At 37.3% G+C, this 15,674-nt stretch overlaps 1 protein-coding gene across 1 annotated transcript in view; it reads left to right on the forward strand.

Annotated features, from left to right (window-relative positions):
- The window catches only part of COL4A4 (collagen type IV alpha 4 chain), a 65,390-nt gene that overhangs the window by 19,427 nt on the left and 30,289 nt on the right, over nucleotides 1-15,674 (forward strand). Inside the window, 14 exon segments of the mRNA XM_040567400.1 lie at nucleotides 335-397; nucleotides 871-906; nucleotides 1,088-1,129; nucleotides 1,866-1,946; nucleotides 3,079-3,132; nucleotides 4,352-4,411; nucleotides 5,046-5,090; nucleotides 6,106-6,159; nucleotides 8,271-8,340; nucleotides 10,559-10,663; nucleotides 11,288-11,452; nucleotides 12,034-12,126; nucleotides 12,469-12,632; nucleotides 14,694-14,766. Coding sequence (XP_040423334.1) covers nucleotides 335-397; nucleotides 871-906; nucleotides 1,088-1,129; nucleotides 1,866-1,946; nucleotides 3,079-3,132; nucleotides 4,352-4,411; nucleotides 5,046-5,090; nucleotides 6,106-6,159; nucleotides 8,271-8,340; nucleotides 10,559-10,663; nucleotides 11,288-11,452; nucleotides 12,034-12,126; nucleotides 12,469-12,632; nucleotides 14,694-14,766 — 1,105 coding nt within the window.

The raw sequence follows: 15,674 nt of genomic DNA on the forward strand, positions 1-15,674 counted from the left end.
CTCTTCTTATGCTTGTCAACAAAGTATTCACTGATGAGTTCTTTCAAGTCCACATACTATATGTAGCACAGTTACTGACAAAGTATTCTTTTAACCATTAATAATATATCACTGTATTGACATGTGCCTGTACAGTATTATCCAGAAACTGGTGCTGAGCTGCCCTAGTGACAGTGAGGTTTCAGGTATGGTATACCTTCAGGCAAGGAATACATGGGTGGAACGCCACTAGACTGAGTCCAAGCGATGCAGGCATTTTGGAGAAACTAGTTTTGTGAAGAAAATGGTAAGCTCTTGGTGTTTTCACCAACAGGCCTTTTGCCATCTTTTTCAGGGTTCTAGAGGGTCAAGAGGTCCAGCAGGCCCACCTGGATACCCAGGCCAACCAGGCTTGCCCGTAAGATCACTGTGGTTTTACAGCCTTGCATTTTCAGGATTTGTGTAAATTCTTGTTTACCTGTTTTAGAACTTGCCTTAGAGAGAATTAAAGCCTAGAGGTAATTTTTGAGGCAGCTGATAAAAAGAGAGATGTTTGCTGTACCTTACCAGTTTTGAAGTACAGCATATGTTGTTTCATTCCATGCCTGTGTTAACCTGAAGCATCCTGGCAGTCTGTGGTCATGGGGGAACGCTGCTAGTGTTCCCTCCTTATTTCCCATATTCAAGGCTACCTTGTGAAACAGAAAAGTGGGGAGCCAGAGTTCAGCCCTCCTGAAAGCAGTGACCGTGATAAGTAGATTGCACTTTGGGATAGGAACATCCCAAGAGGAAATTCTGCCTCTAGGTGATACTGGCAAGTAGAGGTAATTTTCAAAGCAAAGTTCTTTCACTAAATCAGACATATTAACTTGTCTTCACTCTCTTTTAAAGGGTATTCCAGGTTACCCTGGTTTGCCAGGTGAACAGGTAGGCAATGACTTTTCCTGAAGTTGTTAGTGAAACAATAGATTAATTTATACAGATATTTGAAATGTCCTTCATGGCTATTTGTTACCAAATTTTTCAAAAGAGTTACTTGATTAAATTATCATGTCAACGTTTTCTAATTACTTTCAAACTATTCACTTTTTTTTTCTTTGTCATCTAGGGAAATCCAGGTATTGGGGTAGATGGACAAAAGGGGGAGCCGGTAAGAAAAAAAAATATTAAATATGTTATTACTACTGTAGAATTAGAAGTATACCCTAAGAATCACAGTAATACCTTTCCAGTAACAGTGTCTGTACTGGGTCAGTTCCTGAATGTAATCTCTTGCTGTGTTCAGCAGCAGATGCCAAGGAATGGGTGTAAGAAAAGAACAAGCACAATGTTTCCTCTCCCAGTCTCCCCCTGGTAGCATACTCAGGACTTACAGAATCAAAGTGGAATATTTGATTTTTCTTCTGTGAATGTTTCCAGTCACTTTTTAGAATTGGTGTAAGTTTCTAACATGCACAACTTTCCATAGCAAATCAATAATTTTGTCTTTACATTCACAAAGCCTTGTGTTCAAAGGCGTTGGTCTGGAGCATGACAGACTGTATGTGCACACAAGATTAAACAATCCTGTAACCATCTCCACAGCAGACTCAGAGCAGGAGCCATGAGTACAGGGTTCTCATTTATTTCCTGACCTGTAACATTATCTTTAATGAGTGATGAGAACAGAATGGTTATTAAGATTGTGAGCCATACCTATCAGCAAAGACTGTGGAGAGGCTTACAGATCTCAGTAGAAACCCTTCTTTATCTATAGGCGTTAGTACAAGTATGTGCTCCTTAAGTACAAAAATATATAGTGCTGTAGTACAACAGAAAAACATACTGAGTCTCACTGAAAGCTGCATGGAACAGAACATCTTTCTGTGTACCTTTCGCTTCCACAGGGTGATGTTGGACTTCCTGGACCACCTGGGTCGCCATTGTTAGTTGGACCTCCTGGAGCTCAGCTGTTTAAAGGAGAAAAGGTGTTAATTGTCTTCACATTTAACCGTACTCAACTTGGCAAGTACAATCCTGAAATGTAATTTTTGTAAGGATGGCATAAACAGCCTGTCTTGATGAAAAAAGGAGCTACTGCCCTTGCTTTGGTTTTCATTACTTTGCATCATTAGTAAATCATATTTCAGGCATTTCAAGCAATGATTATTACTCTAGTATTGAATCTCTTTTGTGGCTCTTCAGTAAGGCTTTTATTTTTCAGATCTTTGGCATTTATTCTCTTTGAGATTTATCCAGTGTAATGTTTTGAGCTGTCAACCTTAATCCTTCTAGGGTGCTCTGTTGATACGAAAAATAAGGGTGATTTTGTTGTCTATTTTTAATGCAAAATCCTATTATTTATTGTATTTCTTCAGTGATACACCTACTGTAGCTACAACTGTATACCTTGAAGCATTAGAATGTATGTTAAAAAAGGAATTACAAATCTTGCGTTATGGAGAACCCTGTGTTGTCATCTCTGTGTTTCTCAAGTCTGATTTGCAGGAATACAGAAATGAAAATGTGAATTTCAGCATTGCCAGCACCACAGCCTCAACTCAGGGAGCTGATAGATTTCATGTACTGGATCTTAGGCTTTCATTATGGAAAGGGTTGCTATGTAGAGCTGTATGAGAAAGAAGGAGAGAACCACAAGAATCTGTATAAACTCCACGTTACTGCTGGATGTGACTTATGACATTGTGCAACACGACATGATTGTGACCATGTAATCCACCATGTATCCCATTCAGACTGGAGCTGTGTGCAAAGGCATAGATTTATATATGTGAAAACTTGCATCAAACTAGTAGAGCCACAGACAGAAAAGAACTACTCATACATGTTTGTAGGAACAACGTCCCAATTAGCAAGTCTCTGCAAGTGAAAAGATACATCTATCTCAGTCCACAGTCATTGTGCTGGTTTGACAATATGTTAACAAATAAAAATCAGTACCTAATTATTTTTCTTGTTTCCTTCTGCCTAGTACACCTAGGGGAACAGGCCCAGTAGCATTTTAATAGTTGTAATTCAGAACAGGACTTTAAAATGTTAAATGACACATAAGTATGTCCTCTGTAGTAATATATACAAAAACTTTTCCTGCATACGCAGGGCCAAAAAGGACTACCCGGAATAACAGGATACAGAGGACCACGTGGACCCAAAGTAAGTAATGCAATTTTTTTTTTCAATGATGCTGGCAAAGTCCTGTTATTTTTAAGTTAATATTTTAAAGCACAAGATTGTAGAAGAAATAACAGCACTTAATCACCACCTATATCAGTGTGAAAGCAAAAATATTTCAGAACCCTTTGGAACACCTTTCCAAGTCTGTTTTATACCTACCTATCAAATGTTGCCTGGCCGTGAAAGGTCACTGTTGTTTCCAGTTGGACTATTGACACAAGAGACTGGGACTGTGAAGAAAACAGAAGCACGTATTTTTTCTCAAGGAGAGAAATCGAGAAGATATGTTTGTGTACTTTATGGGGCATATATCTGTTTCCCTAAGTTTGTTAGGGAAAGACTTTACCTTCAGATTCTGTGTGTCCTTGAGAGTAGACAAGGCAGAGACACCTGTCTGAAGAGAGAGTTGCTGTTTGCTGTCTCTTCTAGCTTTGCTTTTCTTTCTGTCAGTATAATTCATTTAAACGTTGATATGCCAGTAAGGAGTTATGCTGAGCAGAAGCAGTCACAAAAAAGATTCTAGATTCTTTATTGCTGATAGATTTGGAGGGGAGAAATCCACAGACAGGAAACTACCAGATCTCAGAAAAAAAAGAAGATAGCAGAAAATAACAAAAGAATGAAGCTAGTTTATGTTACACACTTATTTAACTTCGTAGGCAGAAGAGAAGAAGCAAGAAGTCTGAACATCACATTTCTGAGTTCAAAGTCTAGCACTTTTTCAGGAAGTCATTTTCCATCATAACCAGACTACTGTTACTTAGCACTGGAAAGGGAGACAAAACTCATCCTTTTATATAAGATTTACTTTGAAAAATGTGGGATTCATATGGTTGTTCTACTACTGTACAACATATAGAGCTGTACGTGTTGGTAACTGTACACTAGTTAGTTATAAGCAGGAACTGAGGAATTGTGTGATGGTGCCCAAAAGGTGCCCACGGCCCCAAAAAAATCAAACTGCTGAAAGCACTTTAAGGTTGGAGAAGAGTTCATGCAGGGTTCTTGAATAACTGAAGCTATGAAGACACTACTGAGGTAGTGCTGTATGAACTAAGTCCCAATGATTGACCCTAGCAAGCGAAACAAGATCCATTAATCTAATATATACATAACCAAATAAACATGCACTTAAAATAAATTTTATGCCTACCTTAACCAAGCAGTTTGTTTAAACTGAGTGTTTTGAATGCTCCAGGGTACACTTGGGAGAGGAGAAAAGGGTGAAAAAGGCATTGCTGGATTCCCTGGATTGCGGGTAAGGAAGTTCCGGAATAAATTATTTTACAAATTCACTACAATTAGATTCATAAAATATTTGTTGGTTTAAGTATGTATTTCCAAACAAGATTTCCTTTTTCTTTTTTTTTTTGAAATTAATTTGTCATACTTTCTGTATAGAATATTTAGGAGTCTTGGGAGTCACCCTGTGACACACTTAAGCATAAGCTCATAGAGACTTTCCTTTCTTGGAAAGAAAGCAAATCTCTGTGGTTTTCCTTTAAATATTCAGTGCTGCATAAAGCTTCTCTAGAATAGCGCAATACTAACACACCGATTTTAATGTATTCCATACCTGCCAATGGCAGTTTTTTACAGCAGCTTGTTCTTGATTTGCCTAACAGTACTCACATGGAGCAACATACCTATTACTATACTTACTGCGATAAGATAAAAATAAATGAAGACCTGTCCGGTTTACTCTGACCTACAGTTCAAATTCATGGCCATCTCTCAAACTATTTGCAAAAACTTTGCAAGTGCTAGCTACTGGGAAATATTAACTCAAGTAATAATTGTCTGAGGAATATTAACTGCTTAGCAATTCTGCACAAGTGTAATTTTGAATAAGTTTTTACCATTTTATCTTGAATTCTATTTACTTTTATCAGGGTAGTCCTGGTTCTTATGGACCTGCAGGCTTTCCTGGAATAAAGGTAAGAAGACAAAGCACAAGCAGCTCTCTGAACAATAGCATCAGTGAGGTTTGATTTTCTGTTGGTTTGTGCAGATACAGAATTTCCTCATACTTGATAGCCTTATGTCCTTGTGTTACCTGTTGCCACAAAAGTTGTATGAACTGTGTCTTAGAATTTCTGCCACTTTCTGAAATTTGTCTGAAATTGGCTAATGGGATATGAAGTTGTAAGCAGAAGGGAAAGCAGTGGGGCATGCAGATAACACAATAGAAAAGGTACGCAGCATGGTACACTTGCCATGGTCACATTCTTTTTGTGATTTTGTGTTATACACATTTTTTTATACTTCTGGCTCAAAAAAATCCAGTAGTAGTTATGAACTTAGAACATGGATTAAAGAATAACAGATGTACATACATAGATCCATGTCTCACCCTTTTTCCTCTCCCCTGTTCATTTCTAAATCTAATGAAGGTAATGATCATGCTATTCACAAATCACATTAATGTACAGCTATTTGTGTGTAGAGTTATGTTCCAGGTGACTTCTATCTGCAGAATTACTTTTTACTCTGTTTTTTCTTTTTTTTTAAACCACTGCCTACCTAAGGGGATGGATAAGTATATCATAAAAGATCATAAAAGGCCAGGAGGAACTGATAAGCAGCTGTGTAATAATATTTTAAGAGGGTCATTCACCAGGCAGCAAGCCGGTTTCAGCTGCGTTAAACAGTCTGTTAAAGTCTTCTGGTATGTATTCCAAGTAGTTCTGTGCCCCAGCTACACTGAATCCACTGACAACTATCTAAATAACCTGGAGAAATATTTTTTTTATTACTAATTTTTATGGAAGAGATTCTATGAAACATGTCATCTCTCATACAAACCCAGTGAATTTCTCTGAAAAAAACAACTGTGGATGCAATTATAACGTGACAGTCTCATTGTATGACTGTCTCATTGTCTTTTGTACAATTAATCATTATCAATGTTGTAACAGATTTACCAAATGGTATTTATGTGATCCTTTACAGGGAGAAACAGGAGCTGCTGGTTTTCCTGGACAACCTGGCTATCCAGGCATAAAGGTTAAAAAAAAGAACTCAAGCACACACACACACACAGACACACACTCCCTTATATCAGTGCTAACGATTCTTCCCAAATGTACCTGTTTATCAGATCCTTGCCTTTTCTACAGTCATAATTGCTTTTAAGATTTACTGTTTTCATGACAGTCATGTTTACTCAGTACAGCGGTAGTAACCAGCAGTGTAAGTAAACATTCCTGCTTGGTGTGTGGGAGTGGAAATTCCACTTTGTATACCATAAGGATTAGTAAATTCCATTTGCCAATAGTTACCCTTACCTGTACCAGTATAGCAATCTAATCCATGAGTTGTACTCTGCAAGTTATTCATGGTTTAGTTGTATTCCCAAGAGTGGTATGGATACTTCCTTTACCATAGGTAAAGGAACTGCTGTTTTAGGTAACCTGCTACTGTAGGTAATTTGGCCCGTGAACTAGTATAATAATTGTCATCAAAGGAGGTGGCAAAATTTGAGTCAGATGGGCTTGTTTGCATGACTTACCAAAGTCTCTTTGCATGCATTCATGCTGTCCTCATAAATAGCTTTTTCAAGATGGTAACCAGAGTGGAAACTGCACTCCTTCACACTGGCTTCGTTTAAACATTTCTTACTTTTGCTCACATAGATGACTCTGGCATTTTATAATGGATGCTGCTTTCTATTAGGGGCTAGAAGTGTCAGTATCATGTCTGGGGAGCTAAGGAGTAAAAGAGGAGAACATTCTTCTGAAAAGCATGGGAGAGATGCTTAATCCAACTCCAGAAGATCCAGATGCCAGTCTAGTGATATTTCACGTTAAAAATTCATGGAATTCTTTTCTGAAGGCTGCAGAAGGGAGATGATCAGTCATATTCTGTTTTTCAAAGACCACCAAGACCTGCCACTGTTGACTTTGGCTTGAAAGTTCTTCAATTCTTTCTCATCTTACGCTAGTGTTAAGCATACAAATCATAAAAGACTTGGGCCATATCCATCCATTGCACAAATCTTTTTTAGTTTTATCATCATTACATTAATTTTTAAAATCTCAAAATATTTAAGTTTATCAGAGGAGGAAAAATGTTAGGTTTATTGTTTTATTTGCTGCTACACAGAAGACACTCCTATAATCATTAAGGAAGACAAGTTTACATTATTGATTAAAATAGAGAGTACACAATTATGTTATTTCATTCAGCAAGATACAGTCAAAGGGAAAAGGCAAGTCAAAAGCTAAAGATTAAGGGGCCAGCAATCAGTGGCAGCTCCAGTACTGTTTAAATATCATAGAAATATCAATTTTAAAAAGGGAAACCCCATAAAGAGGCATGAACTCCTTGTTTTCACTTGTATAAGGATAGGCATCCAGTTTTGCAGTCTCAGTTCTCCTTGTCTGTCCTAAAAGGCCCTGAACTCCAACCTGAGGAATGCTACATAACTATGCAGTTCCCAGATTCACATTCTTGTTTCCTCTGATCCCATTCGCTGCAGAGAGCAGGGCTGATTCCTAATCTACACCAAAGCAAAAAGTCTAATACAGTTTGCCACATGAAAGACTTCCCTGAAGTCCACTTCACTTGCAATTCTAAATATCAGAATCCAAGCTAATTTAGAAATCCTCCAAGCATAAGTGATTTTCCTTGCTATTAGTGGGCACTTTTATGTTTCCCTAACGCAGATGTTTTCAATTTCTTACAAGAATTTTGAGTATCTCTTGTCATTGATAATATCTGTCAAACTGAAATTTGTTTTCTTAATCCTCATCTGTTATCGCAGAAGTAATTTCCAAATTCTCATATAGAACTCTAAGGCAAATAATTACAACTTGGTTGCTAATTTGAAACATCTCATTTAAATATGGTACTGATTTTACTGTAATTGACTCAACTTTAAAATACATGAAAGAAATCAGATGCAACAGTTGCAAGTTCTGAAAAGCCAAACAGATATATGTGATAGTTATATTATTAAGTTACAGTTATTCTGAAAGATCATTATTTTAAGTCTTGCCTGGGTGATATGAATAGGTCACGTCCCTGCATACCCCATCATTTTGGAATTTTTAGTTGCATGCCAGGGCATTGCATATTTGTATCTATCAGTAAAATCTACTGTTGTATTCTTACAGGGGGATCCTGGAGAAAAAGGGCCCCCAGGTCCTCCTGGAGCTGTTGGAACTCCATTGCTTCCCGTGAAAGGTTAAAGCTAGTTTTAACTACTCTTTCTGCTTTATGAAGTGTATACGACCTATTTTGCTAAGGTGTTTTTAGAAAGTGATCATTAGGAACAAGATACTAAAACATTATCCTCCTACTGGCAACGTTCTGAGTTTATGTCTCACTGATCTTACTGGAACTACATTAAACATACATGTTTCAGATTAAATGTTCACTTGAAGGATCTTTATGCACACAGTCACAGCTAGATCTGCTAGACTATCCCTTGTTATGGGACCTAGGCGTATTTAGGAAACAGCTCTGAAAAATAAGCCTGTGCTGGGTAATGGATGGTAAATAAAACAATCAGACTTCATATTGTATTTCATAAATCCTGTTTTCAGAATTGCCACAACACACAGATTTTAGATTGCAATTAAACCTCTCATTGCACAGCGGGGATGAAATCCTGGTTCTTAAGTTTGTAGTAAGCTAATTCAGACAGGATTTCATCACTGAGGTCCACTGCTTTTAATAACTGTGTTAATTCAAGTTCCAGGCTATTATCATTCTATGTCAGTGTTTCATTGAGTACTGCAAACATAAAAAATGAAAGATTTCAGAATTTCATAAGCCATTATTTCCCCCTCTATTCCCTGAACATGCTGTTTTGTTTTGTTTTCCCCTGAAGAAATCTAATCTGGGCAGATGGAGATAAATAACTTTTTATCTAAAATTTCTTGAGCTAAATAGTACATTTGTGGTAGTGTGAGATGATCTGCTCAAACTTACCTGTAGATTTTCTGGACAGACAAAGCATGTGTTCTGTGGTTGTACATCCAGAACCACCAAAGTATTTGGAAAGTGCTGATCTTGCTGTGCACGTTACCTAATCTGCACATGTACTGAGGTCCTAGAGGTCCTAGAAGTATTCAGTTTACATCCCTTGTATAAAAAAGGCACAGGTAAATCATGGTTGCCTGCAAAAAAAGATTGATCATCATACATTAATTCTACCTTAGTATTGCATTATCACCCAGTAATTCAGTCCATAACTTTGATGCTTTAGAATAGGCATTTACAAGCATTGTTTGCCTGGCTATGCCTGAGAGCTGCAACTGTGTTGGTACCATCAATAAACACCTCTTGGTGTTTATTTCATATACATTTACAGGAGGGAATATATTGCACCCTCTCTTCCTTCCTCCCTCAACTTTGTCATCTTTTCCCTATCTGTCTGGAACTTGTACTCCTAACAGGATACCTGTCAATCTCACTGCCTTCCTACCAAAACTTCAGGCATTTGTTTTATATCCTATCTCCCTTATCCGTATCTTTATTATCTAATTGGTGATAATGGGTGGAAGTTCTTACTTCTTAACACAGCAGGAGGCAGTGGGGAGCAGCCAAGCATGCTGCCTTTAAGGGATTTGTTTTGGCATCTCACAGTTAGGGAGCCTGTATTGTAGGAACACTTTAACAAAGACTTTCCTATAAATTGCATTTCTAGTGCAGCAAATGCTGATAGTAGCCTCATCAAAAATCAATTAAAATTGTTTCCCATTGGCTTCTGAGGGTTTCCAGCTCATGTGGCAAAAGATTTAAGCCCATGTTTAATTTTAATATCTCAAGTAATGTTTAAAGTTAATCATGTGCATGCTGTGTGAGTAGATACTGAAATACTCTTACATTCTTAAGAGAAAATGACCTTTTGCAGAGCTGTTTGACAACAGAAATAGTACCAATATTTCACTTTTCCAGTTTAATGAAGCCCTTTATATCTGATTTAAATTTTCTTTATCACTCAATAATAACAAAAAATTATTTATTATAGAAATTTTGAAGATATACTTTTAAAAATTTGGATAATTTCAGGTAGGATGATCCTGAAATGACCTTCTCATGAACACTGTCAGATACATATCAAATGTTCATTTATTTTAATTCCTACATGTATTTATTTTGGGCAAACACTTCTCTCAGTATTCTGAAATATATACCACAAAGATACTACTACTGAGTGACAAAGTTTTAAAACTGTGTCCGTGAAATGGGCAGGAATCCATAGAAAAGCAACCAAATCCTCCTACCTTAAAATTTGTCACACATTTAAAACTGTTCCATAAAGACAAAAAAAAGGGAGGTCACTGTATTTTACTTTCGTGTAGTTCCTGAATTATAATTTCAGTTGCAGTCTAATTTAGATATAAACTGTCAATTGCATACATTGTTCAATTCACATTTCTAAAATTCTTTGTAGGTCCACAAGGAGATCCTGGATTTCCAGGTCCTGCTGGCGATGTGGGGTCAATTGGGCCATCTGGTCCTGCAGGCCCACTGGGGAGACCAGGAGGTGATGGAGCAAGTAAGAGATTTGGGGGATAAAACATGAACTATATACCAGTAGGAGATAAGACAGCTAAAAGAAAATTCTTTGTTCTTTTTTCATGTAAGTCACCAACAATAAGGATTAGGGCTCTGCAAACAGTGCACTAAAAATACTAGCTCAGCACTTGCTAGTAGCCAAAAAGGAACTAAAATATTCCAAATAAACATTAGGAATTACTAGAAAAGGAACAGAAAAAAAAGCAGAATGCTGCTATGCACTGTAAGTCTACGGTATGCCTGTATCTGGAGTGCTGTGCTCAAAATTCTGTTCCCCATCTCAAAAGTGATGAAAAAAAAGAAAAAAAGTCCCCACACTAAGAGGAGTGACGTGGCTGACTTTGCTCTGTATAAGAAACAACTACATTAATTAGGATGTCTGGAAAGGTGATAATGGGGAGGAGAAGAGGCATTTGTATGTACAAAGCAGAAAGCACTTATTTCCTTGGAATCCTGAAATATCTGAAGACTTAGATTTAAGTCTTTATTATACAGAAGCTCTTCTGCATGGCAGTTCTGAATGGTCTGTAGTTTTGTTCTTGACACCCGGTATTAATCCTTACTGTGAAGTTGTTTGGGTCCTATATCATTACTTTCTTTACAGGTCTGCCTGGCCTGCCAGGACTGAGTGGGGCACCAGGACCTCAAGGTTTTCATGGTGATCCTGGTTTGCCAGGAACAGGTGAACCACTTCCAGGAAGACCTGGATATCCTGGACCGCCAGGACTACCGGGACAGCCAGGAAGGCAAGGGTTACCTGGACTACCTAGTATGTGCAACAGCAATTTAATCTGTGAAAATATCATTCTACATATTAAGGTTAGGGTTAAGGTTAGGTTAGCAAACCCTTTGCTTTTGTTGGTTCTACAAACAAAAAAGCGAGAATTGCCTTTTGACAGATGTGTCAAATTTTATACGTGATGTAGAAAACATGTGTTTCCCATTCACTGTCAATCACCGAGATGTGAAGATTTTCATTTTTTTCTGGCCGATTTAAACCCACAAAATAACACGTGAAAAAAGTCCTTAAATACGTATCACCTGAAGTTAAAAACATAGTACACTGGGGAGGAAACCCAAATCAGCATCCTTTAGAAAAGAAACGAGCTGTAAAATTCTGCAGCAGAAAAATGAAGAAATAGTAGCAATGAAAAAACACTTGTGTCAACATCAACTCTAGCCAGACTGACTCTTGTAGTATAATCTGTAAGCAACAACTTGTAAAGCATTTCTTAAGATCTCTAGATTTTCACATGAGAATAACAAGGTAAGGGAGAGGAGAACGCATGACCTAAGCTTTGGAAAAAGTCAACCTGATTTATAGTAGCTGTACAATTTGTTTTTTCAAAGGTGTAATTTGTACTGACAGAGGAATCCCTGGGGAACCTGGAGCAAAAGGTCAGATAGGCCTTCCAGGAAGAAAAGGTGAAAAAGGAGAAAAAGGTAGGTATGTATGCCTGGATAGCAACAATTCGAATATGAGACCTTTGCCAGATCAGCACCTCAGGCCTATATTTGCAAGCAGAAGTTTATGGTAGCTTGTAGGATCAGGACCATCAAAATGTGTAGTTAAATGTCTGTTCACATTGCAGCAGCTTCTAAATCAGCAGTCATATCGGTACAACACTTAACTCAGCACTGTGAAAAAGTACTGATATGCTTCACTCCTTTGAAGGCCATAATGAGATAAAATAGTTTGTGCACTACACGTACAGAAAAGAAAAAGGGCGGTATTTTTTATGTATTGTGCAGCTGTTTCAATGTAATTTTAATACATTTACATAGGAAACCAAGGCCTCTGCTCATGTAGTGCTGGTCCTCCTGGTCCCCGTGGTATACAAGGACCTCCGGGTACTCAAGGAAAGAAAGGACAAATGGGTTACCCTGGAAGACATGGAGAAAAGGGTGATCCAGGCTTATCTGGTGCAATGGGATCACCAGGGCTCCCTGTGAGTAGTTCGTATGAGCTTCAGTAAATAAGTAACATCAACTGGTCACTCACACAGGAGGCATTTAAGATGAGCGGTGGAGGAACTGACCTGGAAAATTATGTAAAAGTATTATCTACTTTTGCTTATTACAGTCTTGTGGGAGGATGCACTTACTAGCTTCTGTCAGATTGTGGCAGTGGGAAGAGTTTTATGCTGGGGGACAGAATCCTGTGCTGTGTAGATGGGGTTGTCAGGAGGCTTAGGAAAGATTGTGTTTGGTAATCCTGTTTTGTTTTTGATTTGTTTTTACTTTTAGTTTCAAATACCCATTGTTTTTTCTTGAAAACAATGCACAAATTGCTCCACTGAAGATGATTTTTTCAGTTAGTTCTAATGAAAGTGTTTCCAACAAAATGTTTTCGAGGCAAAGAATTGCATGGTGTCTTCAGATCAAGATTTATTTTATGTCAACAACTATCTCTATTGTGTGTGTGCGTGTAGAAACCTTAGATTTTATTCTGGCGTTTCAAGTCATTTTCTTTATTCCTTTTCTCTTTCTCTCTCTATTTTTTTTTTTAGCAATTTAATTGAAATGCTTAATTTATTTGATGAGGTGGTCTGAACAAAATAGTCTTCACTCCCACAGAGCCTAAAAATCAGTGCTCCTTTTTTAGTTTTGTTTATCCTTTCACTGTTCTGTATTACTTTAGAATCTCCCATTTTTAGTCACTACTCAAAGTTTGTTCTTCATATGGATCAGCTGCTATAGGCAATGCCTTGTCTCTTTATAACAGATGTATTAGCAATGAAGCTGAAGTGGAATCAAGATTTTGCCCTTCATTTAATAATCCTTAGAAGGAAAAGTTACCATGAAAATAAAGACTTTTCATTTGCTTGAATAGCTTCGTAGCAGTATAATAATTTCATTTTGTGTTCCTCAAGAAAAGAAACTGAACTAACTTTTTGGTGGTAAAGATTTTGTGTACTAAATCATTTGACATCAGCATATAACGTTCATTTTTTCATTCTAGTGTTAAAAAATCTGACATGCAGTTTTTCATGAAAAAACATACAAAGTTTTTAAAAATGTCCATCTAGGATGCTGCATAGCAAAGTGATGCCAAGTAGAGATTTTTTTTTTTAATAGTTTCTTGTGTGTGTGAGATCACTTTCTTTGAAAATATATTTGGATATGCTTAGCTTTATAGCAACTGCTTTTTTTTTGGGGGGGGGGGGAAGGGGGAGGGAGTTGTTTGGGTTTTTTTAGATGGCAGAACTCTTCATACATATAGAGGAATGGCTAAATAATAACCCAATTTTACAACCTTAGTGGCCTTTTACTTGTGTGAACTTCACAAGGTAAAATGTATTTACCCACATGTCCTGTTGCACAGACTCTCACAGCAAGGTGATATGCAATCCAGACTGTTTGGAGAGCTGAGAGCACAAATCAGCATAAAAATGAAGAAAAGCATTTTTTCCACTCTCTAAACCTGGCAAGTAATAGACTCTTCTGACAACACCAAGTACTAAACTAGATGCAGATGATATTTTATACTGGCAGCGTTGTGGGCTTTCACTCAGGAAAAAAGCAGCACTTACCAACTGCCATGTTCAGTAGCAGGAGGGCAGCCTTATCCAGCAGTCACAACACTCCAGAGAGATTTCCTTCTTCTGTAGCCTTGGTGAATCATGGGTCAAAATCTGTAATGGGAAGTTTATGAATTGTTAATTGTTTGCATCTTAATATTCTTGCATTTGCAGTCACAGCTGAATGAGGCCATGGACCCAATTCTTCCAGCATTACTTGGTTTCACACAGTTGCATCTGTTTGCATTTGGTGGCAGTCAGGCTGAAAATGTCAGGTGCCGTTCACACAACTCTTTATAGATATCAAAGAGATAAAATTGAGTTTTTTGCTTTGTTGGCTTGTTACCTTAATTAGCCTGGTTTGGGAAACAATGCAAGAGCAAGAGACAGATAACTAATTTTCCCCTCAATTCCCATATTGCTTCTTTTCTGGAGATTACTTGACTTTTTTTTTTTTTTTTTTTTGGTGTTGGTGTTGTTAATGGTAAGGGGACACCTGGGTCTGCTGGACAACATGGTGAAAAAGGAGAAAAGGGTGACCTAGGACGAGTTAGAATAAAAGGTAAATACATGTTTTATCCTTTATCCTTTTGTTTCCTACACAGTGCCTCATATAGTGTGAGACAAGACACATTCATCTGCTCTTTAAGTAATTAATTTAGCAAGTTACTGAAACCTAGAGGTCACATATAACCAAGACTGCTTGCTTGATACAATCTCTCATTTTTTTCTTGCTCAACACAAGGTCGACACAATTTTTTGTGCTTTTTACTTAATAGTTGAACCATAAACTAGTTTTAACAGATTGATATTAATGCTAACAAATGACTTTGTATCATTTGATGGATAATCAGGGTTTTACAGAGGTCTGTGTAGCAAAGACTAAACAGAATACAATTACTATGAAAGTATGAAGAAATATCATACAAAAGGCACCTCCTGAAGTGTCATATGTCAGTATCACAGCTGTTATTTCCACTTAACAACCAAAATTCTTGGGAAAAACTCACAAATCTCAGTGGCCGTTGAATTCCTACTCCTCTTTCTGAAAAATTACTTTTGACCAGGGATTGGAAAGAAACAATAGGCCACCAGTTGCACAACTGAAATTCTTGTAACTAAATAGATCAAAAACTCTCCACAGTTATGGTTATAATTTGCAAAACCAAAAGAGAAAGAGCACAACAAATTACAGTAATCTGATGGGAAAGCTTAGTTACAAATGCTACATTAATTATTCAGACAAAAAAAAGCCCATCTTATTGTTTGTGAAAAGTTAGTTTAGCTTTGGATGCCTGTGTTTATTTACAGACGTTGGAGAAGGGCAAAACATTTGCTGTTTATTTATAAAGAATTTCTTGACACAGCAAAATGAATTTTTGGGTTAGAATAGTACTATTGTCCTTTATGCAAAAAATACATTTTAATAAATATCAGTCCAAGAGAAATCTGGAGGGAAAAGTAAGAAGA

Source organism: Cygnus olor, chromosome 9, assembly GCF_009769625.2.
Source record: "Cygnus olor isolate bCygOlo1 chromosome 9, bCygOlo1.pri.v2, whole genome shotgun sequence".
In the NCBI taxonomy this organism is placed as follows: domain Eukaryota; kingdom Metazoa; phylum Chordata; class Aves; order Anseriformes; family Anatidae; genus Cygnus; species Cygnus olor.